Source organism: Bubalus bubalis, chromosome 12 (genome assembly GCF_019923935.1).
Source record: "Bubalus bubalis isolate 160015118507 breed Murrah chromosome 12, NDDB_SH_1, whole genome shotgun sequence".
Taxonomy (NCBI): domain Eukaryota; kingdom Metazoa; phylum Chordata; class Mammalia; order Artiodactyla; family Bovidae; genus Bubalus; species Bubalus bubalis.
The window spans coordinates 72,839,454-72,866,721 of NC_059168.1; the positions used below are offsets into that span (position 1 = coordinate 72,839,454).

The 27,268-nt window shown below is 39.4% G+C and overlaps 2 protein-coding genes across 3 annotated transcripts in view; one reads left to right on the top strand and one right to left on the bottom strand.

The window, feature by feature from the left end:
* Positions 1–11,803, bottom strand: part of HADHB (hydroxyacyl-CoA dehydrogenase trifunctional multienzyme complex subunit beta) — a 31,300-nt gene extending 19,497 nt beyond the window's left edge. The window contains exons 1-4 of one of the 2 annotated variants that reach the window (XM_006046224.4): positions 11,667–11,803; positions 5,244–5,318; positions 5,091–5,135; positions 2,743–2,842 (exon numbers count right to left, since the gene is read on the bottom strand). In XM_006046224.4, coding sequence (XP_006046286.2) covers positions 2,743–2,842; positions 5,091–5,135; positions 5,244–5,310 — 212 coding nt within the window. In that variant the 5' untranslated portion in view covers positions 5,311–5,318; positions 11,667–11,803. Of the gene's footprint in view, positions 1–2,742; positions 2,843–5,090; positions 5,136–5,243; positions 5,319–11,106; positions 11,584–11,666 lie in introns of those variants that run through there. The other variant, XM_006046223.4, reaches the window with a different exon arrangement.
* Positions 11,804–11,945: 142 nt separating this feature from the next.
* Positions 11,946–27,268, top strand: part of HADHA (hydroxyacyl-CoA dehydrogenase trifunctional multienzyme complex subunit alpha) — a 43,442-nt gene continuing 28,119 nt past the window's right edge. The window contains exons 1-7 of the mRNA XM_006046225.4: positions 11,946–12,146; positions 17,531–17,572; positions 17,666–17,736; positions 19,019–19,152; positions 24,346–24,484; positions 25,439–25,558; positions 26,900–27,002. Coding sequence (XP_006046287.3) covers positions 12,080–12,146; positions 17,531–17,572; positions 17,666–17,736; positions 19,019–19,152; positions 24,346–24,484; positions 25,439–25,558; positions 26,900–27,002 — 676 coding nt within the window. The 5' untranslated portion in view covers positions 11,946–12,079. The remainder of the gene's footprint in view (positions 12,147–17,530; positions 17,573–17,665; positions 17,737–19,018; positions 19,153–24,345; positions 24,485–25,438; positions 25,559–26,899; positions 27,003–27,268) is intronic.

The window sequence follows — 27,268 nt, forward strand, 5'->3', positions numbered from 1 at the left end:
CAATTAGGATTCTAAATTAAACTAAAACATACTAATAAAAAATAACAAAAGGAATACAGCCTATACCAATGTGCTGAATATCTCAAATTTCACCTTTGGTAGTTTGATACCAACTATCAAAGGAAATGTGTAAATGATATCTTTGAGCATGTTCATGTTTTTTTTTAACAGCTAGTGAAACAGTTGGAATCAAACTTCTACACAGTATACAAACAGCCTTTACCAAAAATGGCCTTTCTAGTCAAGAATTTTCTTCTCTTGATGGAAGTTTCTTTTCCTACCCTGCTGCTGCTAAGTACAACAAGGATCCACTCTGCTGCTAAAGCTTTAGGTTCTTATTCTTACTACTGTTGTGTCCATACAAGAAAGTTATTATATTGAGAAAAGAGGGTGAAGAATCTTCACCATTTACTTACCTAAGAAGATATTCTCTAGGTCCTAAACCACTATTTAAAAATGAATGTTTCTTGTTTCTGTATGTACATGCATGCATGCGTGCACATACATATACATACACACACATGCACACACACATCTGTATCTTCCATAAATGGTGGCATTATACACAATGCTCTGAACTTTGCTTTTTATACCTAACATATCTTCAAGATTTTTTCATATTAGTATAGAAAGGTCTCATTAATTTTAACAGATACTCAACTTTCCTTAGCTTATTTTTAAGTTAGTGACTGCTAGTTCAAAACATGAACATCAAAACAATCTTAACAGAATACAACTAAATGTTTCATTTAATTTTCACTTAGTTCCCAAAGTTCATCATCAATTTATAGAAAGACTGGGCCTCAGTGGGGAACAGAAAAGGAGAAAGGAAGTCTAGGGGGAACAGTAGTTAGGTTCTGGGGGCCTTGAAGGTTGGTCTAGGACCATTGTTATTCCATATATTTGGGGTTGTGCTATACCAGGATTTGGACCAGTCCATCAACTCCAATTCTGATAACTTCCAGAAAGCCAAAGCAGCAGATTAAAGTCCCTTCAAGATGCCCATGGGCCCACGGCCTCAGTATTTAAACTTCTGAAGAGGCACAGAAAAAACGTACTTCTCTCCAGATGAGGAAAGGGCACCTGTTGGAAGCAAGCTACTTAGTTCCACACTAGGTTTTCAAAATACAGCTAGTTCAGTCTAACACTACACTAGACTAGCTCATGAGAAAAGAAGAAAAATAGATTCTGCCACTCTATTTCACTACTGACTTGCCTTATTCTGTATTAATTTCATGAAAATATTGTTTATATATTAGTTGACCAGCAATATTATTAGGGGCTTCCTTGGTGGTTCAGATGGTAAAGTATCTGCCTACAATCCAGGAGACCTGGGTTCAATGCCTGGGTTGGGAAAATCCCAGGAGAAGGGAATAGCAACCCACTCCAGTATTCTTGCCTGGAGAATTCCATGGACAGAGGAGCCTGGCGGGCTACAGTCCACATGGTCACAAAGCATGGGACACAACTAAGTGACTAACACTTTCAGCAATAGTATTACCTACTGGGTTAATTCACAAAGGTTCCTTTTGAAAACACCTTAAAAGAAGGAATAAATAAACTATATGGGGTGATGGATGTGTTAATTAACTTGATTGTGGTAATCATTTCATAATGTAGATACACATTAAATGTAGGTCAAGAAGCAACAGAACCAGACGTGGAACAACAGATTGGTTCAAAATTGCAAAAGGAGTACATCAAGGCTGTATATTGTCACTCTCTTTATTTAACTTACATGCAGAGTACATCATGTGAAGTACTGGGCTGGATGAATCACAGGCTGGCATCAAGATTGCCTTGAGAAACATTAACAACCTCAGATGTGCAGAGGACACCACCCTAATGGCAGAAAGCAAAGAGGAACTAAATAGCCTCTTGATGAAGGTGCAAGAGTGAAAAAGCTGGCTTAAACGTAAGCATTCAAAAAGTTAAGATCATGGCATTCAGTCCCATTACTTCATGCAAATAGATGGGGAAAAAAGGGAAACAGTGACAGACTTTACTTTCTTGAGCTCCAAAACCAGTCGGATGGTGACTGCAGCCATGAAATTAAAAGAAGCTTGCTCTTTGGAAGAAAAGCTATGACAAACCTCGACAGTGTATTAAAAAGCAGAGACATCATTTTGCCCACAAAGGTCCATATAGTCAAAGGTATGGTTTTTCAAGTAGTCATGTACGGGTATGAGAGTTGAATCATAAAGAAGGCTGAGCGCCAAAGAATTGATGTTTTCAAACTGTGGTGCTGGAGAAGACTCTCTGACAGTTCCTTGGACAGCAAGATCAAACCAGTCAATCCTAAATGAAATCAACCTCGACAATTCATTGGAATAACTGAGTTGAAGCTGAACCTCCAAAACTTTGGCCACCTGATGCGAAGAGCCAACTCACTGGAAAAGACCCTGATGCTGAGAAAGACTGAGGGCAGGAGAAGGGGGCAACAGAAAAATAAGATGGTTGGATGGTATCACTGACTCAAGGACGTGAGCATGAGCAAACTCCAGGAGATAGTGAAGGACAGGGAAGCCCAGCGTGCTGCAGTCCATGGTGTTGCAGAGAGTCGGACACAACTTAGTGACTGAACAACAATATACATTGAATCATCACATTGTATTCCTTAAAAAACAATCACATTGTATAACCTAAATATATGCAGTTTTTATTTGTTAATCATACCTCAATACAGCTGGAGAGAAAAAAGAAAAAAAGGAATAACAAGTAACAGAATCATTTCATACTTACGAAGTGCCTGATAGCAAAAATGGAGTGCGAACACCATCCACCACCACAATATTCCTTATGTTGGGTTTGGCTAGGGTTTTTTTCGATTTCGTCTGGGAAGCTTTAAAATAAAATTCAGAGAAAAAATTAATTAAAATACAAGAAGTCAGGTAAGTTTTTACATTTTTAAAGATAGACATTTTAAGAGGAATTTTATCACTCCATGCCAAATTGCATTAGTCATTTACCAAACCACTACAACTGAAAAAAAAAGGATTAAGAAATTAGTGAGCATTTTCAAGTTTCCAAATAAAATTTAAGGCAAATATAGAGATTATACCTAGTGATAATATCGCTTATGCCATTAACAAATTGTTTTTATCAAGTGCTTGACAATCCATTTCACTGAAAGCAACCAATTAAGTCTGCCCTTAATACCTTAATACTCTTGCTTTTCTATGTAGAAATAAAGGCATCTGGTTGGTGACTACTGCAATTTGACAAAAACCTAGCATGCTTCCTGACTCTGTCTGACTCAATTTGTGTAGCTGTTTTGTAACATCTAAAAAGCAACTTTTCTCTAATGTTTTAATTAAAAAAAACAAAACATGAGTGGTGGTTAAAAAAGAAAAAAATAAATAATACTAAAATATGGAAAGTAAAACCCAGGTTCCCTCTTTATGCCCTCTGCTGCCCTATTGCAAACTAAAGCCTGTTCAGCACGAGTACATTCCCTTTTCCTCCCATCAAATCAGCTGATCACATTCCTTTGTCTTAACATGTGCCCTCTTGTACCACTATCAACATCAATGTTAAAACAAACCACTTGTAGGACAGTGTTAAACACCAGTAACATGACAAGGCTTAAGTCTCACAAAGGTTTACAATGTAGTTGGGGAGAGAGAAACACAAAAACTGTTTAAGAGCAATATAAAGAAGAATATTCTCAATGCCAGAAAAATGGTATTTAACGTGGTATTCAATGTGACTTTCTCCCAGCTGGCAAGAAACAGATCTATCTGTGTTACTGCAGTAAGAATTTCTGAGTGAACATTAGAATTAGGTGAAAGGTAAAATGAGATGGAAAGGAATTATTATTATTCTTTGTGAGGTTAATACATATCTATATTCTAGTTAGAGTTTAGAAGCCAAAGAAAATATATTTTTTATATGACAACATGAAACTTTTCTGGGTGGGATTAAATAACAGACCCCTGGGAATATACTATATATAAAACAATATAAAATATCATCTTGTACTTCCACTGAATTTACAGATTTCAAAGTGTTTGAGATATCTTAATAACTACTTGAGGTTAACATGGCTAAAATTATTATTCTTTGTTAGATAAAAAACTATAAAGCAGGGAAATGACATGATCAGTTGAAGGTCAAACTGCCCAGAAAGAAGTAGAACTGAATCAAAGCAGAGTTCTTCTGAATCTTGGTAAGGTATTTTTTTTATTAAGTGATTATCCAGGTAGAAATACCACAACAAGACCAAAATCTGAAGTCATAGATCAATATAGGACCCAGGCAAGTGAATATACAAAACTACAGTAGGTTCTACAAAAGTATGTATTCAACAGTGAAGAAGCCTAATCCGCTGGGTTTACCAAGGGTCTAAAAGACCATATAGTATCAACAAATTTCTTTCTTTTTTCATTTCATATTGACTAAACAACCTTCTTTTATTAACTAGTCACAGCTATTTCAGGTATGCATCCTCTTGCACATGGACTAAAAGATACTCAGTAACAGAAGCCTGTCACTGAAAGTGTAAAAAGTTAACTTTTGGCTCCACAATCATCTTTAGGACTGGGGCTTCCCTGGTGGCTTAGCGGGAAAGAATCCACCTGCCAATGCAGGAGACAGGGGTTAGATCCCTGGGTCAGGAAGAGCCCCTGTAGGAGGAAATGGCAACCCACTCCAGTATTCTTGCCTGGGACAATCCCATGAACAAAGGAGCCTCGTGAGCTACAACCTGTGAGGTCACAAAGAGTTGGACATGAGTGACTCAGCACACATGCATCTTTAGGACTGACAGCCAGTAGCTGAGTAAACTAACCAGAACCTGAGTAAACTAACACAGAACAAATTAACAAACACAGAACCTCAGTGACTCCATAGGCTCCAGATCCCAGAAAGAAGCCTCCAGCCAACATCCTCAAGCCACCTTACACCATGTACTATCATTACTGATTGGTCCTGTATTGTTTTAATTTGAAGGCAACAGTGATGTTCTTATCGATCATAAAAAGGGGAGAGTTAGAAAATTAGTTTTTGTTTTTATTAAAAATTCACAAATCTAGATCCTATTATCTAACTTTTAAATCAGAAATATTTTTATTTTTTACAAATTACTGTACCTGCGGCAGCTTGTAGCTGGGAGGAACTGCTCAGAGGTCTCATACCTGGAAGACACAATCAAGTGTTTACAAAAAGCAGTACAATTCCATGTTTGCACAAGATACTTACACATTCAAATCTAATCTTAAAAAGAAAGAACAAATGAAACTTACAAAATCTGAGGGCCCATTTTGATGTATTGGGAAGATTTTTAAAAGTGTAAGTCAAGAGGGAAGTCATTCTGAAATCTGAAAAAGAAAACAAAAAGACTTTCTGGGTTATTTGAACAACCTGCAGTTTAAACTGTAGGCTATGATCTCTGATATCTCACCCATGGGTTACTATAAAATATTTAAAAATTTACTCTATTACCAACTACCTTTCCCCTAATATTATAGCTATGTTGACATAGCTTTCATAGTATGCAAACCACTAATCTAATCATTAATTCTCACAAGGACCTGTGAAGTAAGCAGGATTATTGTACTTTTTGTGAGATGAGAAACTGAAGTATACAGGAATTGAGTAACTAGTAAGAGGCAGAGCTATGATTTGAAGCCAGACAGTCTAGCTCCAGCAGTATTCTTGGCTGGAGAATCCCATGACAGAGGAATCTGGTGGGCTATAGTCCACAGGATCACGAAGACTTGGACATGACTGAAGCGACTGAGCACACACGCATGCTAGCTCCAGAGGTTATGTTCTTCTCTAGGGTCAAAGGGGTACAGACTGTTGGATAGGATCAGGAAGCCACCAGTGTGACTTTCCTGATTTTGATGCTTGTATTGTGATGATGTAGAATGCCTTGTGTAATATTTGTATTTGAAGGGGATACACACTAAAGAATTCAAAGTATCACTTCTTACCTGATATAAGAAAAAAAGTTCATATACTACACTTGCTACTTTTTTATAAGCTTGATATTATTTCAAAATAATAAAAATACAAAACTCCTACATATTAAAACATATTTAAAATATATTAAAACATTTTCCTAAATTCCCCATAATGAGTTCCTATGAAACAGTAAGAAAAAAATGGGCAAAGGATATGAACAAAGTGTTCATGGAAATGGAAACACAAATGGCTCTTAGATACATGTTCAATCTCACTCATAAAAGAAATACAAATTACAGCCACAGAGAGGTATACCATTTGACTTAGAGGTCTGACATTCACTGTGTGGTAGAGGCTGCACAAACAGGCTCTCTCATATATTGCTGCTGAGAGTATAAACTGCTGCACCTCCACAGGTACATTCCTATGGAGGCCAATTTGGCAATTAACTGTCAAAAAATTACAACTACACCTAACTTCTGACCAGTAACTCCACTTCTCTGAATTTTTATTTACATGGTTGGTCGGTGTAAACAAAGAATACATCAGAAGTGATGCTGCTGCTAAGTCACTTTAGTCGTGTCCGACTCTGCGTGACCCCATAGACGGGAGCCCACCAGGCTGCCCCATCCCTGGGATTCTCCTGGCAAGAACACTGGAGTGGGTTGCCATTTCCTTCTCCAATGCAGGAAAGTGAAAAGTGAAAGTGAAGTCGCTCAGTCGTGTCCGACTCTTAGCGACCCCATGGACTGCAGCCTACCAGGCTTCTCCGTCCATGGGATTTTCCATGCAAGAGTACTGGAGTGGGTTGCCATTGCCTTCTCTGAGATGTCACTTTTTAGATTTGGCTGTAAGAGATCCTGCAGTTCCCATCTTGGTCTGTCTCTCAGATAACTCGCTCCAGGAGAAGGCAGCTGGCACGTCAGGAACAGCCCCACAAAGAGGCTCTCATGATAAGGTAGGAGGATGACACCTCCTGTCAACAGTCATGTGAGTGAGCTTGGAAGTGGATCCTCTAGCACAGACAAGTTTCCAGATGACTACAAGCCTGGACAACATTCTGACTGCAACCTCATGAGAAACTCTAAGCCAGAACAACCCAGCCAGGTCACTCCAGATTCCTGGCCCTCAGAAACTGTATGAGATAACAAATTTTTATTGTTTTAAGCTACTAAATTTTGGAGTAATTTGTTACACAACAATTGTTTGTTGTTCAGTCACTAAGTCATGTCTGACTCTTTGAGATCCCATGAACTGCAGCATGCCATTCTTCCCCATCCTTCACAACGTCTCAGAGTTTGCTCAAATTCATGTCTGTTGAGTCGAGGATGTTATCTAATCTCATCTCATCCTCTGCCACCCTCTTCTTCTTTTGCCTTCAATCTTTCCCAGCATCAGGCTCTTTTTCAATGAATGGGCTCTTCCCACTACATGGCCAAAGTATTAGAGCTTCAGCATCCAATGAAAATTCCTTCCGATGAATATTCAGGGTTGATTTCCTTTAGGATTGACTGGTTTGATCTCCCCGCAGTCCAAGGAACTCTCAGGAGTCTTCTCTAGCACTGCAATTCGAAAGCATTAATTCTTTGGTGCTCAGCCTTCTTTGTGGTCCAACTCTATACAGCAATAGCTAATATAAAAGCCTTATTTAATTTCTCTTAGGTCTTCATAGGCTAAAAAGAGATGTCCTGTGGCTTCCAAAAAGAAAAAAAAAATCACATTTATCAAATATATGGATTGAAAAGAGGAGTCCAACCTCTCACCAGCTCACCAGCTTATGTATGTTCAACGACTCTGGCCAGGAAGACACAAACTGGCCCATGAGATAAGGACCACTTTATCCAGAAGCAACAGTTGATGCCACTTGAGTCTGGAATACAAGTCTCCTTCAGTTCAGTTCAGTTCAGTCACTCAGTCGTGTCCGACTCTTTGCGACCCCCTGAATCGCAGCTCGCCAGGCCTCCCTGTACATCACCAACTCCTGGAGTTCACTCAGACTCATGTCCATCGAGTCAGTGATACCATCCAGCCATCTCATCCTCTGTCGTCCCCTTCTCCTCCTGCCCCCAATCCCTCCCTGCATCAGAGTCTTTTCCAATGAGTCAACTATTCACATCAGGTGGCCAAAGTATTGGAGTTTCAGCTTTAGCATCATTCCTTCCAAAGAAATCCCAGGGCTCATCTCCTTCAGAATGGACTGGTTGGATCTCCTTGCAGTCCAAGGGACTCTCAAGAGTCTTCTCCAACACCACAGTTCAAAAGCATCAATTCTTTGGCGCTCAGCCTTCTTCACAGTCCAACTCTCACATCCGTACATGACCACAGGAAAAACCACAGCCTTGACTAGACGGACCTTTGTTGGCAAAGTAATGTCTCTGCTTTTGAATATGCTATCTAGGTTGGTCATAACTTTCCTTCCAAGGAGTAAGCATCTTTTAATTTCATGGCTGCAGTCACCATCTGCAGTGATTTTGGAAACTAGTCAATCTAATCACACTAGGACCACAGCCTTGTCTAACTCAATGAAACTAAGCCATGCTCGTGGGGCAACCCAAGACAGGCGGGTCATGGTGGAGAGATCTGACAGAATGTGGTCCACTGGAGAAGGGAATGGCAAACCACTTCAGTATTCTTGCCTTGAGAACCCCATGAACTGTATGAAAAGGCAAAATGATAGGATACTGAAAGAGGAACTCCCCAGGTCAGTAGGTGCCCAATATGCTACTGGAGATCGGTGGAGAAATAACTCCAGAAAGAATGAAGGGATGGAGCCAGAGCAAAAACAAGACCCAGCTGTGGATGTGACTGGTGATAGAAGCAAGGTCCGATGCTGTAAAGAGCAATATTGCATAGGAACCTGGAATGTCAGGTCCATGAATTAAGGCAAATTGGAAGTGGTCAAACAAGAGATGGCAAGAGTGAATGTCGACAATCTAGGAATCAGCGAACTAAAATGGACTGGAATGGGTGAATTTAATTCAGATGACCATTATATCTACTACTGCGGGCAGGAATCCCTCAGAAGAAATGGAGTAGCCATCATGGTCAACAAAAGAGTCCAAAATGCAGTACTTATATGCAATCTCAAAAATGACAGAATGATCTATGTTCGTTTCCAAGGCAAACCATTCAATATCACAGTAATCCAAGTCTATGCCCCAACCAGTAACACTGAAGAAGCTGAACGGTTCTATGAAGACCTACAAGACCTTTTAGAACTAACACCCAAAAAAGATGTCCTTTTCATTATAGGGGACTGGAATGCAAAAGTAGGAAGTCAAGAAACACCTGGAGTAACAGGCAAATTTGGCCTTGGAATACGGAATGAAGCAGGGCAAAGACTGATAGAGTTTTGCCAAGAAAATGCACTGGTCATAGCAAACAAGTCTCCTTAAGTAAAGCTTATTTTGAAATAAAATTCATGAAAACAGTCAAGAAAATAAAAAAAGGGACACCTTGCTCTAACAGATATCAAAACTTTCTACAAAGCACCAGGAATTAAACAGTGCTGAACCTAAAGGAAATCAGTCCTGAATACTCATTTGAAGGACTGATCCTGAAACTCCAATACTTTGGCCACCTGATGCCAAGAACTGATTCACTGGAAAAGACCCTGATGCTGGGAAAGATTGAAGGCAGGAGGAGAAGGGGATGACAGAGGATGAGATTGTTGGATGGCATCACCAATTCAATGGACATGAGTTTGAGTAAGCTCCAGGAATTGGTGATGGACAGGGAAGCGTGCTGCAGTCCAGGTTGCAAAGAGTCAGACACGACTCAGTGACTGAACTGAACTGAATCAACAGAACAGGATGTAGTAAGTTCAGAAGCATACTCATATGTATGAGAACTTAGTATATAATAAAGAAAACATTTCAAATAAGTGGGAGAAAGATGACTTACTCAATAGATTTTCTGGGGAAATGTCTAACCACTTGGAAAAAAATTAGATCCATAGCTCACACTGTATGTACAAATTACAGATGGATTAATCTAAATATATACTTTTTAACCTGCTATAAGAAAATATCAGAGAATATTTTTATAATCTTAGATGGGGAAAGGTTTCCAACATATGGGATAACACCCAGAGGCCATAATGGAAAGTAACTAAAAAATCTGATTAAATAAGCATTTAAAATATCTACACAGTAAAAGATACTAAAATAAAGTTAAAAGGCTAACAATAGATTCAGAGAAAACATTTGTAACATGGAAAACAAAGGGTTAAAACTCATATTCCATAAAGAGTTATACCTGTGCTTGCTATTAGTATCAGTAGGTGATGGTATAAAGGTCTTTAGTTCCCCTTTATGAAAGCCACAGTGAGAAAAATAACATTTCTGTCCTTGATGGAGCTTATGATTTTGCTCAGAGTACAAGAAACAAAGAAGTCAGAGAGTCAAACAGTAACCTAAATCAGGGGCTGACAAACTACAACCCATGGGCCTCTAGCTAATATAGATTTCACATTTTTAAAGAGTTGTAGAGCAAAATAAAACAAAGAATATACGGCAGAGATCAATGTGGGTTATAAAGCCTAAACTATTTACTACCTGGCCCTTTACAGAAAAAGTTTGCCATTCCTGATCTAAACAATAAGTACTACACTGAATTAAATGAAAAAGCATTGCATGGGCAGGACAAGCTTTGAACTGTAAAAACCTTATAAGTTGGAGGGCCTTTGGTGATCATCAAGAATCCTTTCTTGTAAATTAAGAGGTCACTGCTCATCCAGATTCTGCTTAACGTGCTCAGTGATGGAAGACTCACCATTTGACTTGAGCTTTAAACAGAAACCTCTCTTCTTCCCATACTCCTCAATTCAGTCTCAACTTCCCTGCCATTTCCCCCTGCCTCTTCCTTCTCCCTCTCCTGAGGAACAATCTGGTGAAAAGTGGCACAAATGTATGCCCGAATCTGGCTCTGCCACCTAGCAAGTAATTTATATAAATCACCATGCCCCCCAAGCTTTACCTACAAAACGTTAAGTAACAATTTGGGGATCGTGAGGATTAAATGAGATGGCGGTGAAACGACCTAGAGGGTCCTCAACATCACTTTTTGGAATCAATTAATTTATTCCAGGGCTCAAGCGTCTCTCTCCAGCACAAAAACAGCTATCATGTAGTGCAGAGCTCTTGCCTAGAAGTTAGTAGACACAGGCTACCACCTGTGGCCATGGGTAAACTGACTCACTCTGATTCATGGGCTTCACCGATGCAGTGAAGGAGATGAAAGACCAGATGATCTTCGGTTCCCTTCTGAATGAGAAAATGATCTTGAGCCTTGGCTGTCGGAGCCGGACACAGGAATGCCTCAGTTCCTCCGACAATCGAGTTCCAAAAAAGCCACACAACCGAGATTCACCCTCGAAAGCTTTATAAAAGGGGTAATACTCCTGACCCTGTTCCGATTCTCAATAGCCGCCGACCTGCCTACAGGCAAAATAAGGGTTACAACACCACTGGAACACAGACCAGCGCTTTAAACCGACACACACACAAGTTAGTTAACTTGCGGTGATAAATTAAAAGGCATAGGCGACATCGTTGCTCGGAGCTACAGACAGAACGCTAGGCCAAATTACTGCCCAAACTGCGCTAGTACTGGAGACCCGGATTGAGAAACTTCTTTCCGCTCCCTCGAAATCCAGGGAGAGGAGGCCAGGCGGCCGCGGGCACAGGCGTAGCAGGCGGGAAACTGCGGACCCAGCCGGAGAAAGGGCTCGCGGTAGCCCAGCGCACGCCCCTTCTCACCTTAGGTTGTCGTAGGCTGAGTCTCCAGCCGCAGGCAAGGCTCCCGCCGGTACGACAGGACCCGACGGGTACCAAGAGGCGGGGCCTCCCTGGAAAGGACCCTTCGCGGGCCTCACAGGCCTCCCTGCCTGCCCGCCGGCTGCCTGACTGGAAAATCCGGAAAGCTGTCCTCTCTGAGCTTTTTTCCTTCCCTGCGGAGAAAGTGTCCTTTTTTTTCGGCTAACAGAGCGTTAGCCGGAAGCGAAGGGCAAGGTTAAGGAGCCGGCGGCAACTCGCCATCGGGGTTTCAGTCGCGGGTTTTCAGTCAGGCAGTACGTCGGGCGCCTGGAGAGTGCCAGGCTGAGGGAAGAAAAGTCCTCTACTCGGCTGCCCGCACTTGAAGGGCTTTCCACTTTCGTCAGTTCCCGCTCAAGATGGTGGCCTCTCGAGCAATTGGCAGCCTCAGACGCTTTACTGCCTGCCGGACGCTCCGCTGCTCAGGTGAGGCCTGGTTGAAGGCACCCCACGGCCCCGGGGCAGAACTCCTGCGGAGACCCGGGAGCCGCGTCTCCCCATGGCTGCCACCTCCCTGCCGCGGTCCTGGATGAGGGGGAGTGATGCTGCTCTGAGACCCGGTCTCATTCCCTGGCGCAGCGACTGACATTTTCTCTCTCGTTTTGAGTCCTGCAGTGGTTTCAGGCTTCGTAGCCCCTAACGTCTCTGAGTCTTGTCCACCCGGTCTGGCATTTTCCGCAGGTCTCCTCTTACTTTCTTTAATGATGGCCTTGAACTTGTCCCTACTGGATTGGGAGGACTAAGAGGACAAGGACAGTCCAATCTGTCACATCTTTGTGCTTCACTGCACCTTGCCTGTAACGGGGAGCATCTTATTTACTTCTTGTATGAAATAAACCAGTCTTGCAAATGACTGCCATTCCCTGCGCCTTTCCCTCACAACCTTTTACCTATTACCACACTGGGTGGAGGAGCCTGGTAGGCTGCAGTCCATTGGGTTGCTAAGAGTCGGACACGACTGAGCGACTTCACTTTCACGCATTGGAGAAGAAAATGGCAACCCACTCCAGTATTCTTGCCTGGAGAATCCCAGGGATGGGGGAGCCTGGTGGGCTGCCGTCTATGGGGTCGCACAGAGTCGGACACGACTGAAGTGACTTAGCAGTAGCACACTTCAACAGGAAGCTGAACTCTTGCAGCTCCAGTAATTCCCGTGTGAATGTATAATATGTAGAATTTCAAGAGGCAGATTCTGCAACTTTCCAGAAGAAGCACTTAAAAAAAAAAATGCAGATACCTTGTATCTTAAAGAACAAGATATTAGATAATTTTACCAACTATTTCTACCCTTGTTTCTGACTATATCCAGTTAGCTTGCATTAGCTGTATTGTCTTTTTCTCTTCAAACTGGCAGTGAAAGAGTTAAAGTGGGTGCTTGTGGAAAATTAAGCATTTTCCTTCTGTCTCAAATCTGTAAGGTGAAATGTGACTTTTTATTGCATGTTGTACTTAATATCGGTTACTTAATTAGAAATATAATTTATAAAATGCCTTCCTGCTTCTGAATCACTGTATGCTGTTTTTAGAGGAGTGCCTTTACTGTAAGGGACTAATTTTGAATGTTTGAACCTTTTCTGCTTTGTTATTTTGACCAATGTTTTTAGTCTCCACGGGACTGCTCTGTATGTGTGTGCATACCTGTCATAACACTACAGAAAATTGAAATGTTGCAAAGATTGGGGGAAAGGGTTAAGCAAAAAATAATCACCCTTTCTCTTACTACTCACATACCTACTGTTAGTATTTGGTCATGTTACCTAACAGTTTGATTGTGTTCCATATTTTTGTGGAATTACAAAAATGTAAACCACATTTTTGGTTTAACACTTTAAAATTATCAGATGTATATTTTTGAACTTCCCTTTCATTGATTTTAAGGTAATGCAATTAAAAACATTAGATTTGGAGTGTGACTTCTCAGTTTCAATCTGGCTCTGCCTTTTACCCACTGGTGACCTTACCCTTTGGTGACCTTGGGCAAGTCATTTCTATGTCTGTTTTCTCATTTGTGAAATGGGGAATAATACCACCTTGTGAGCTTTAAAGGGCGTATTTTAGGTGTAAAGCAATTTTTCATGGAGTATAGTGCTATTATTATTAATAAATATTAGCTATTATTAACTCTTCCCTGCCCTGAAGAATTATGATTTTATATATCTGAGACTTTTTTAAAGTAATTTTTACATTGTACATGTGTGATAAAGTTACAAGCTTACTTTTTCTATGTTTTTTGTATAGAAGTATAGATACATACATGTGTATCTATATTTTGCATTCTGTTTTAACCTATAAGAAAATATGGCTGAGGGGAAAGATAAATTGGGGGATTGGTACTGACATACACACGCTACTATATGTAAAACAGATAACTAATAAGAACCTGCTATAAAGCTCAGGGAACTCAGTACTCTGTAGTGACCTATATGGGAATAGAATCTAAAAAAGAGTGGATACATGTATGTGTATAACTGATTTACTTTGTTGTACAGCAGAAACTAAGACAATATTGTGTTGATAAATCAACTGTACTCTAATAAAAATTAATTTAAAATTTCTTAAAGAAAATATGACTTATTAGTTATTGCCCCTTTTAGTAACAATGTATAAATTTTGAAAAAAAAAGGCCTAGAAAGTGAATTTAAAATTACTTGCATACCTGGATTGCCATTTAGACTGAAAAGACTAACACTAATTAAAAGTCTGTGCCTAGGTAGTGCCAGACTTTTAATGAGACTATGATATTTAATGATGGATGATTAAAATTCTTCACACTGATTTGTACTTCTTGAAGTTTTAACCCATTCCTGCATGAGTGCTATAATTCTGAGTATGACTATCAAATGAAGATCACATCTTGATCAAAATATCTTAATTCCCACTCTTATTCTCTACCCCCCACTCCTATTCTAATCCAAATTCCTAATTACATAAGTAGTAGAACAATTTCTCAGGTAATGAATTGAAGGCAGATATCTTAGCATATGGTGTATATTTAAATTTGACTCTTACTTACATAATCCTGTCCCTTCACCAGGACTAGATATTGAGAAAAACTGTTGATTGTTAACAACAATAGTAACACGTTCATATTTGAAATATGTATCAGCATAATCCAGCTCTCTCCACTGCTATAGTCTTAGGTCTTGTAGGTATCTTCTTGAGTTAAAATGATTAAAAAGTAGAGTAAAGGGTTCTCTCTCTTTTGCTGGTGTGGGAAATATGGGTGAGAGTTCACCCAGCTGCTCTGAAGTAAGCTTTCCTAGTTAGGTTAGTGAGTAAGGCTGTATTCTAAAAGCAAAGCTACCCTTTATTTCAACTTAATTTAGTTTATTGTGATTTGAAATTATTTTCCAGTTCAGATATGGTTGTATATTTGGTGATTTTTCTCTTTTTTTTATCTCTTGATTTAGTGTATGTCTCTATGGGTGTGGGGCAGGGGGGGTGGCGCAAAGGCAAGTTGTCTCCGATATTTAGTCTTCAGAATTACAACCCGTGTCCCTCCACCTGCTCTATTTTGTTTTTTTTCTTAGGTGCGTATCTTCTAACATATTTACGTTTCTTGTCTTTTGTCTATCTTTCCACCTCACCTCTCCCACCCTGCATCCCTAATCAATTCACACTCACTAATTCAGTTTACCCTGTTCTAGTCATAATTGCTTATTACCTGGTTTCCCTCCCACAGAATGTTTAGTTTATTGGCAAACTCTCTTTTCATGCCAAACCTATTTTCACCTCCTCCACAGAGACAGGGATTTTTATCTTGCTGCTCACTCTGGGTGCCTGGAGCAGTTCTGTTAGACTGCACTAGACTTTAGTTGTACAATGAATGACTCCAAGATGATGTTGGAGGAGACTGCAGTTTACTTGGGGGAAACAGCTGCTACAGATGCAGTGATTAGAGAACCAAACAGTGAGTAATAAAGATAAAAATTGGGGCAGGGAAGGGAAAGATTGTTGTAGACAGAATCTCAAAATAAGGCTTTGTGAAACTGCAATACTGTGGTGCTGGAGAAGACTCTTGACAGTCCCTTGACTGCAAGGAGATCCAACCAGTCCATCCTAAAGGAGACTGGTCCTGGGTGTTCATTGGAAGGACTGATGTTGAAGCTGAAACTCCAATCCTTTGGCCACCTGATGAGAAGAGCTGACTCATTTGAAAAGACCCTGATGCTGGGAAAGATTGAGGGCAGGAGGAGAAGGGGACGACAGAAGATGAGATGGTTGGATGTCATTACCGACTCAATGGACATGGGTTTGGGTGAACTCCGGGAGTTGGTGATGGACAGGGAGGCCTGGTGTGCTGCGGTTCATGGGGTTGCAAAGAGTCAGACACGACTGAGCGACTGAACTGAACTGATACAGATATAAAAAAGGAAGAGTGATAAATACAGATGATACAGCTTGCAAATAATGGAAAAGCAAAAGGAAGTTTATCATTAGTGAAATAGAGGCACTGGAGATTGAGGAGATGGCTGGCTTCTCCTATCTTAATTTACTTTAGTGTAGCACTTTGATTTACAGGTACTGTTATAATCATTACATCACTTATACTTCTATCTTTGTAAGAACACTGAAATGTTCTAAGAGACTTATACATGGCCATACAGCTAGTGAATGGTAAACTTGATGGTTGAACCCAAGGCTTGGGACTCTCAGGCCCTTTGTCTTTGCCCTGTGAGTACTGATTTAGATTGCTTAAAGAAAAAAATGCAGACAGAACCGGTGATCACCCCGCTGTGGTTCTGGCACCATCTACAGTTTTCTTTCTTTAATAGCACGTCGTTTGGCCTTTAAGGCAGTACAAAGCTGCTGCTTTTCTGTGCCTTCTCTTCCCCTCCTTTAAAGAACTGCAGGATGGAGAGACTCACGGAGTCTCTGATGCACCTTGATTTTACTTTTCATGACACTGGGAAGTCCATCTCTCCATAAAAATGCAAGAGGACCCGGCTGGAGAATGTGCTTGAGATACCTTTGGAATGCATTTGGAACTGACGTTACAGATTGCTTTGTATCAGTAGATTACTTATTGCTTTAGTGTGTTTGTTTCCTATTGTGGCCCTAAATTTCCACAAACAGCATCTGAAACAATACAAATTTATGATCTTACAGTTATGGACATCAGAAATGAGTCTTACTGGGCTGAAATCAAGAGGTATTGGCAGGACTGAGTTCATTCTGGACACTCTAAGGGAGAATCTGTTTCCTTGCTTTTTCTAGCTTCCAGAGGCTGCCTGCATTTTTTGACTTCTTCATAGCCAGCAGAGTGGGTTCTCATGCTGCCATCTTCTGGTTCTTTTGCCTTTTTCTGCTCCTTTATAATTACACTGTATAGCTGAATACTCCAGGCTAATCTCCCTGTATTAAGGTCAGCAAATTAGCCACCTTCATTCCATTTGCATCCTTTATCTCCGTTTGCCATATAACCTAACATACTCAATTTCTGGGGACATGGACATCCTTGAGAGGCCATTCCAACCACCACATTTAGTATCCAGATAATCATATGTCCTGATAATTGAAACAAAAAAGATACAGTAATAGTCACAATAATGATCTGGAACACTTTGTTCTAATTTTGGTTTTCTTGTTGTTGTAAACTCCAGCGTTGTTATATGTAGCAGGTATTATAGAAATTCATGAATTTCATGAATTTGAACAAACTCCAGGGGATAGTGGAGGACATAGGAGCCTGGCATGCTGTAGTCCATGGGTGTCGCAAAGAGTTGGACACGACTTAGCACCTGAACAACAAGCAACAAATAGAAATTCTGTTTTGAAAATAATTAATTGTGAAATATGTTTCCTTACAGGTTATATTTGCCGCAGTTTTACAAGGTCCTCTGCTTTGCTGAGTAAGTTTGATTTCTCACTGACATGCTTTCATTGCTTTTTATACTTATTTAGCCATAAACATGTTTACAAATAAGTTTTCCTTCTCTTTTTAGCCAGAACCCATATTAACTATGGAGTCAAAGGGGATGTGGCAGTTATTCGAATTAACTCACCCAATTCAAAGGTAACTAATTTAATTTACTGCAGTTTATTTCTACTCACTGCATTCATTAATGCATTCCTGAATGGCAGAGAAATAAATCCACTAATTTGATGCTAATCTTGTCACATGAGTTTACAGTTTTGATAGAGCTTGAGAACTTGCCCACAGGATGCAGTTTTCTGCAGCAGACATCCTTGTTTAAGAATTCTTTCTAGTTCACTGTGAAGGTATCAGATTAACATCAAGGATTAATACATGCCTTCTGTTACACTGTAGAATTATAAGATAGTTTATTAGATAAGAAGCCAAGTGCAAGCTTTGTTTATAAGAATTAAAATTGACCTACTTGTCTTAACTATGAGGTTCTTATGTCAGCTTTCTTAACCTGCCTGACATGAGTCATTACTCATAGTAAGTTGACTGAGTTAAATGTCATTAAGGTTCCTGAGGGCCTTGAATGACTTGGTGCAATTCATGTTATCAGAAATCAAATTCCACTCAAAATGGGGCTTCATTTGTTTTTGGCAACTTCAACAAAATGTGCAGCATTAATCCAATCTTTTGCCAAGAAAAGCTATATTTGAGGAGCTCATGCTTTCCCCCCACCTAAAGTTGCTGTAAAGATTTCCTGTTTCAGAAATCTTGTTACCAGAGACCTAAATGAAGTAGGAGGACCTAGATGCAAGCAATTAACATCTAACACAAATTAAGGAAAGTAAGAGCCAGTCCCCTTCCCTAGAGTGAGGTTGGCATTTACTGAGCAGTGATTCAGACTTATGGTATTTTTTCAGTATTTTCTAAGTTAAGCATTTTTCCTGAACACAAATATAACAAATGCCTATGGTTGGACGTTTGAAAGCAATTAAGAGGAAAATAACAATCATTCATACTCCAAACCCCAAGATAACCACTTTTAACATTTAATCTAGTTTCAGCAAACAGTATTCTAAAAATTAAGATCATACTATTTGTCTAATTTTTATTCTTTTTCTCCCTTAACATTATACAAATTTTTTTCCATGCTGGTAAATGTAGACTTACTTTATAGCCTGCATATGATTCAAACTCTTAGGACTATGAGTTCCTCCTTTAAGGAGAACTATTTTTTAGAGGGAGGCATTGGCCAAAGCACCTGAATAAATAGCTGCTGGCATGTTGGTTTGTTTATTTCCCTATTTCTTTTAACAGTATATTTCTCCTGGGTAAATATATTTCCTGTAATCAAAATAGCCTTGGGTGGTGATTTGTATGTCTACTATGTAAAATTTAAACCATTAGATATATGTGTATTTCCCTTTGACAGGTGAATACTCTAAGTCAAGAACTGCATTCAGAGTTCATGGAAGTAATGAATGAAGTCTGGTCTAGCAGTCAGATCAGAAGTGCCGTCCTTATCTCAACAAAGCCAGGCTGCTTCATTGCAGGTGCTGATCTGAAGTAAGTTTCAGAAAATTTGAAATCACATTTTATCTTGGCTAAAGGTATGTTTTTTAGGCCTTATCATTTCTCATTTGAAAAGAAAGTAGAAGTAAATTTTCTCTGAAAGTTACTTTTTGTGTTATTTTCATGAATATAAATAAAGTTGATAAAGAGAGACTTGTTGCTTAAACCTTATAAGACTGAATCCAGCCTCTCTTTAAAGAAGTTGAAAGTAGTTCAAGGAGCAGTATTTGAGTAGAATAATTACTATAAAACCAAACTAACAATGAGATGCCCTTTTTTTCCTATCTGTCAGACCAGCAAACATTTAAAAGTTTGAAAATATTATGTTAGCAAAGACTTGGAAAAATGAGAAAGTTGAGTGTTACTAGTAGGACTGAAAATTGGTATAGCCACCTTGGAGAACAATTTGATAAAATTTAGTAAAACTGAAAATACACGTATCATATAATCTCTTCTAGGTATGTATGCTGGAGAAATCCCATCCTTTGTTTTTTAGGACCCATACATGCATAAGGATGTTCAGTTCTGTGTAATTTACAATAGTGAAGAATTTGAAACAAACTAAATATCAGTCATGAGGGTAATAGATAAGTAAATGTGGAATATTCTTAAGATAAAATGCTATAAAAACAATTCAAAGGATCTAACTAGATCTACAGCATAATGTTAGAACTCAAAAATATGTTAAATTAAAAAAACAAAGCAACTTGCAGAATATTTGGTACAGTATATAGTTTATGTAAACATTTTAAAACAACACATAAAATACTTCTCTGTATTATTTATGGATACAAATACATAGTTGGTCTGAAGATTGTACTGCAAGTATATGATAATGGATGTTTCAGGGTAAATGAAGTAGCTGATAGAACTTGAGGAGGTCAGAGAGTACTTTACCAATACAGCTAATATTTTCTTTCTTTTTTTTCATGATATAATATATGTATATATAACTATTTTACACTTTAAAGCAAAAATAAGGAGAGATGGTAACTTCGTGTTCGTTTAACGGGTTAAAATGTTGACAGTTGTTAATTCTGTAAAAAATAGGTATTTGTTTTATGATTCTTTGAAGTTTAGGCAATGATAGCCAGCATTAGTGGCTTAATAATTTGTATTTAAGGTGCTTGTATATTTTTAAACATTGTTCAGTATGGCTGTGAGGAGATATCCCACATCCAAGATAAGGAGCGGCAGCTGCACTTTGCTGGAGCAGCTGTGAAGATACCCCACGTCCAAGGTAAGAGAAACCCAAGGAAGACAGTAGGCACTAAGGGAGGGCATCAGAGGGCAGACAGACTGAAACTACAATCACAGACAACAAGCCAATCTGATCGCATGGACCACAGCCTTGTCTAACTCAGTGAAACTAAGCCATGCTGTGTGGGGCCACCTAAGATGAACGGGTCATGGCGGAGAGGTCTGACAGAATGTGATCTGCTAGAGAAGGGAATGGCAAACCACTTCAGTATTCTTGCCTTGAGAACCCCATGAACAGTATGAAAAGGCAAAAAGATAGGACAGAGAAAGATGAACTCCCCAGGTTGGTAGGTGCCCAATATGATAGTGGAGATCAGTGGAGAAATAACCCCAGAAAGAATGAAGGGATGGAGCCAAAGCAAAAACAGCATGCAGCTGTGGATGGGACTGCTGATAGAAGCAAGGTCCGATGCTGTAAAGAGCAGTATTGCATAGGAACCTGGAGTGTTAGGTCCATGAATCACGAAAATTGGAAGTGGTCAAACAGGAGATGGCAAGAGTGAACGTCGACATTCTAGGAATCAGTGAACTAAAATGGACAGGAATGGGTGAATTTAACTCAGATGACCATTGTATCTACTACTGTGGGCAGGAATCCCTTAGAAGAAATGGAGTAGCCATTATTGTCAACAAAAGAATCTGAAATGCAGTACTTGGATCCAATCTCAAAAACAACAGAATGATCTCTGTTCGTTTCCAAGGCAAACCATTCAATATCACGGTAATCCAAGTCTGTGCCCCGACCAGTAACGCTGAAGAAGCTGAAGTTGAACGGTTCTATGAAGACCTGCAAGACCTTTTAGAACTAACACCCAAAAAAGATGTCCTTTTCATTATAGGGGACTGGAATGCAAAAGTAGGAAGTCAGGAAACACCTGGACTAACAGGCAAATTTGGCCTTGAAGTACAGAATGAAGCAGGGCAAAGGCTAATAGAGTTTTGCCAAGAGAACGCACTGGTCATAGCAAACACCCTCTTTCAACAACACAAGACTCTACACATGGACATCACCAGATGGCCAACACCGAAATCAAATTGAGTATATTTGCAGCCAAAGATGGATAAGCTCTATACAGTCAGCAAAAACAAGACCGGGAGCTGACTGTGGCTCAGATCATGAACTCCTTATTGCCAAATTCAGACTTAAATTAAAGAAAGTAGGGAAAACCACTAGACCATTCAGGTATGACCTAAATCAAATCCCTTATGATTATACAGTGGAAGTGAGAAATAGATTTAAGGGACTAGATCTGATAGACAGAGTGCCTGATGAACTATGGACAGAGGTTTGTGACATTGTACAGGAGACAGGGATCAAGACCATCCCCAAGAAAAAGAAATGCAAAAAAAGCAAAATGGCTGTCTGGGGAGGCCTTACAAATAGCTGTGAAAACAAGAGAAGCGAAAGCAAAGGAGAAAAGGAAAGATATACCCATTTGAATGCACAGTTCCAAAGAATAGCAAGGAGAGATAAGAAAGCCCTACTCAGTGATCAGTGCAAAGAAATAGAGGAAAACAATAGAATGGGAAAGACTAGAGATCTCTTCAAGAAAATTAGAAATACCAAGGGAACATTTCATGCAAAGATGGGCTCAGTAAAGGACAGAAATGGTATGGACCTAACAGAAGCAGAAGATATTAAGAAGAGGTGTCAAGAATACACAGAAGAACTGTGCAAAAAAGATCTTCACGACCCAGATAATCACGATAGTGTGATCACTCACCTAGAGCCAGACATCCTGGAATGTGAAGTCAAGTGGGCCTTAGGAAGCATCACTACAAACAAAGCTAGTGGAGGTGATGGAATTCCAGTTGAGCTATTCCAAATCCTGAAAGATGATGCTGTGAAAGTGCTGCACTCAATATGCCAGCAAATTTGGAAAACTCAGCAGTGGCCACAGGACTGGAAAAGGTCAGTTTTCATTCCAATCCCAAAGAAAGGCAATGCCAAAGAATGCTCAAACTACCACACAATTGCACTCATCTCACATGCTAGTAAAGTAATGCTCAAAATTCCCCAAGCCAGGCTTCAGCAATACGTGAACCATGAACTTCCAGATGTTCAATCTGGTTTTAGAAAAGGCAGAGGAACCAGAGATCAAATTATTGACATCCGCTGGATCATTGAAAAAGCAAGAGGGTTCCAGAAAAACATCTATTGCTTTATTGACTATGCCAAAGCCTTTGACTGTGTGAATCACAATAATCTGTGGAAAATTCTGAAGGAGATGGGAATACCAGACCACCTGACCTGCCTCTTGAGAAACCTGTATGTTGATCAGGAAGCAACAGTTAGAACTGGACATGGAACAACAGACTGGTTCCAAATAGGAAAAGGAGTATGTCAAGGCTGTATATTGTCACCCTGCTTATTTAACTGATATGAAGAGTACATCATGAGAAATGCTGGGCTGGAGGAAGCACAAGCTGGAATCAAGATTGCCGGAAGAAAGATCGATAACCTCAGATATGCAGATGACACCACCCTTATGGCAGAAAGTGAAGAAGATCTAAAGAGCCTCTTGGTGAAAGTGAAAGAGGGGAGTGAAAAAGTTGGCTTAACGCTCAACATTCAGAAAACTAAGATCATGGCAAATAGATGGGGAAACAGTGGCTGACTACTTTTTTGGGCTCCAAAATCACTGCAGATGGTGATTGCAGCCATGAAATTAAGACGCTTACTCCTTGGAAGGAAAGTTATGACCAACCTAGACAGCATATTAAAAAGCAGAGACATTACTTTGCCAACAAAGGTCCATCTAGTCAAGGCTGTGGTTTTTCCAGTGGTCATGTATGGATGTGAGAATTCGACTATAAAGAAAGCTGAGCACTGAAGAATTGATGCTTTTGAACTGTGGTGTTGGAGAACTCTTGAGAGTCCCTTGGACTGCAAGGAGATCCAACCAATCCATCCTAAAGGAGATTGGTCCTGTGTGATCATTGGAAGGACTGATTCTGAAGCTGAAACTCCAGTACTTTGGCCACCTGATGCGAAGAGCTGACTCATTGGAAAAGACCCTGATGCTGGGAAAGATTGAGGGCAGGAGGAGAAGGGGACGACAGGAAGGGAATGGCAGAGACAGTTGGATGGCATCCCCAACTCAGTGGACATGAGTTTGGGTAGACTCCGGGAGTTGGTGATGGACAGGGAAGGGAGGCCTGGTGTGCTGCAGTTTATGGGGTTGCAAAGAGTCGGACACAACTGAACTGAATATTGTGTACTCTTCTTTGTTTATGTACAGTAATTAGAAATTTATAAATATTTTGTTTATTTTTTGAAAAAAGCAGAGTTATCTACATCAAGGACTTTTTCTTTTGGCTTGGTTATTCCAGCCTAGCAAGACATTGATGTACCTAATAGTAGCCACCTAAATCCTTAGGAAAGTACTTGCAGCTTCTGTGAGGCTAGCTGAGCCACTCCCAGCACACAGGAAATGTGACAGGAAATCAGTTATCTTTGATCAAAAATGAAAAACCCACAGCTTAAATGTGTTCAGAAACAGTTAAGTAGCAAATGAAGGAAACTTAATTAAAGGATGTTGAGGAAACATTGTTGTAAGAGAAGCTTTTTTCTCTATCATTTCCACTGATGTTCAATCTGAAAGCTACTGATAATTAAAATGTTTAATCTGATCATGAAAAATATTTACCAGAAGATGATTTGTAATCTAATGATTTGCTATCAAAGCAGATATAAATTATTCACCATGTTTTGTTCATGTTCCCTGAATTTTATAGAGAGATGATGTCACTGATATTAGTGCTGAGACAAAATCATTCTTCTTAAACTTCTGAGTATTTGAAGACTCACTACCAAATATTGATACATGGTACAATAAGGTTATTGTGGATGAAGTACTGAACAAAGTGAGTTATAGTTTTATCTTTGTTTTTTTTTTCTGTTCTCTGTTTTCATGTTTACTGCAGCATGTTAAATTCTTGTACGACCTCTCAAGAAGTAACGCAAATATCACAAGAAGCACAGAAAATGTTTGAGAAACTTGAGAAGTCCACAAAGCCTGTTGTGGCTGCCATCAATGGATCCTGCTTAGGAGGAGGACTTGAGGTACAGATTTCTTCCAGAGTCATCGAAACGCAGGCCAGCTCATTGTTGGGATCCACCAGCTGCAAACCTTTAGGCCACTGTTTTGCCTTAAGAAAAGCTCTTGAGGGCGAGTCAGCTTTTTCTGAGTCATTAAACTTCTGGATAGGTTTTTAGTCTTAGTCTCATGGCACTGAGCAAGCAAATCAGAGTGGCACGTTTTCATTTATAAATTGAGAAGAGTTGAACTGGATCCCTAAGTTCCCTCTCAGTTCTAAAAATCCTTGTTCAAGTTTGCAAGGCAAAAATTCATAAGTGCAGTTCGTGCTCTTGAGCTACTTTAGTTAAGACAGCATATAGTGTATGTCGTGTGTTCTGTGTGTAGTAAAGATGATAAATAACACAAGGTCTGAGAGAAGAGATATTTACCAGACTGGAACACATAGAAAAGAAGGAGGGGGGGATAAAAGAACATTTTTTGGACATTTATCATGTGCTGGGTTCTATACTAGCCACTTTCACACATTAATGAAGGAAAGCTGTATCTGGTTCTAAAAGATAAGCAGAATTTGATTAACGAGAACACAGTGGCAAAACATTCCACATGTGGCGTGATGTGAACAAAGACAAGGATAACAAAGCCTAATTAGGATACCATAAGTAGGCCTGCTTGACTGAAGAGTCTTTATAGGGTATAGGGCTTCTAAACCTGAGATAATTGTATGTGCATTTCTCTATTGAAAATTTCCATAGTTTTTAGATAATCAAGGGAATCTGTAGCCCTAAAAGAGTTTAATAACTTAGGAAAGATAAATGAAGGAAAGCCAGAAAGGTAAATTTTAGAAAGCATCAAATGCCAGCCTAAGAAATTCTGTGGGCACATTCCTGCCTTATAAGTAATTTTTAGACCCTCACATATCCTAAGATGCTATAAAACTAAGTTTTTTAACATTCTAATTTTCCTTCATTTGTTTGAAGCTTGCCATTTCATGCCAATACAGAATAGCAACAAAAGATAAGAAAACAGTATTGGGTTCCCCTGAGGTCTTGCTGGGAATCTTACCAGGAGCAGGAGCCACACAAAGGCTGCCCAAGATGGTGAGTTTAAGATCTCAATGTGAACTTGAGATCTTCAGTCCTATATATCCATTTGATCTATTTCCTCTTGTACAGAAGGTATTGTATGTGTACTCATGGTAAAATTTAGAAACCAAATAAAATATGAATATATGAGATTAATGTCTGTTTATTTTTCTAATTCCTTAATCAAGATGATTGATCACGGGCCTTTGTTAGTCCCTAAAGAAGGGAAGAGATAAATAACATACATGTCTTGCTTTCTGAAACCTAACAGTTTAATTTGTTCCTTCTCTGCACGGTACAATCTTATCAGCTTTTCAGATCCTTGGATCTTATCTCATGATAACTATAAGACACAGACCTTTTTTTTTTGGCTGCACAGCATGTGGAATCTTAGTTCAGTGACCAGGGATCAAACCCTCGACAGTGGAAATGCAGAGTCTTAACACTGGACCACCAGGGAAGTCCCTGGACGATCTCATTGTATTCTATAAAACCCAAAGGGGCCCATCTGGCTTTTGAATTACTAAGAAGGGGAAGGACAGTGAGACCTGGAGGCTGCAGAGCAATCTTAACATCAAACATGAGGACCACCTGAACCTCATAGCCTCTGGCACTATAGATTCTTCAGGAAAACAGCAATCACTCCACAGAAATGCTCTTTGGAGAGAAGTTGATATGAGTTGGACACAGAAAAATGGGAAAGCTTATGGTATTCATTCTGATATTAAATAGTGTGTATTTCTTCATAGAAATTGTCAAGAGGATTTATTGAAAGAATGAATATGCCTATATGTGTGTAAAAAATATAGCTGAGTTTCTTTGTTATTGTTGAAAGCGGGGGGCATTCCATCCCCTACCAGGGATCGAACCTGGGTCCCCTGCACAGGTTGAGAGTACAGAGTCTTAACCACTGGACCACCAGGGAAATCCCAAGTCCGAGATCCTTTCTAAAGACATTTTCAAAACAATGAAGTTTCTCAAAGTCTCTATTAATTCCAGTGTAGGAATTTTAAATATTATACAAATGATAGAGAAGGAACTCAAAATGATGTAATTGTACAATTTTAGAAAACATGAAATTTTTTTCTCCACTTTATCAATCCATAAGACAAAAATCCTACATACTGAATTAAAACAAAATATATAAAGACGTTTTCACTTCAAGTGGAGGTTTCTAAAACTATAAGTTACCTGAATGTGTATCTGTATAAAATTTCATTATTTGATATATAGCATGAAAATCTGGTTTGACTTTTCTTATTTTAATAATTATTTTGCTCAGTTTTATGATTTTTAAATTGTAATTGTCACTTTGATGTTTTTCCCCTTCTACTCAAATCCTTGCTTGCCTGTTAGGTGGGTATACCTGCTGCTTTTGACATGATGCTGACTGGTAGAGGCATTCGTGCAGACAGAGCAAAGAAAATGGGACTGGTTGACCAACTGCTGGAACCACTGGGTAAGTGTTAACATGACTCAGAATTGAGCCTTATGAAGTTATATATTTTCTTAAAAGTGTTAATATCTTGAATATTGGTTAAAGTGAAATTCATATACTTAAGAAATGAGTCATTGCATTTCTCTACTGATGAACAATATTGAGCATCTTTTCCTGTGTTTATTGGCCATCTGCTATATGTCTTCTTTGGAGAAATGCTCGTTTAGATCGTCCACCCACTTTTTGACTGGGTTGTTTGCTTTCCTGATATTGAGTTGCATGAAGGT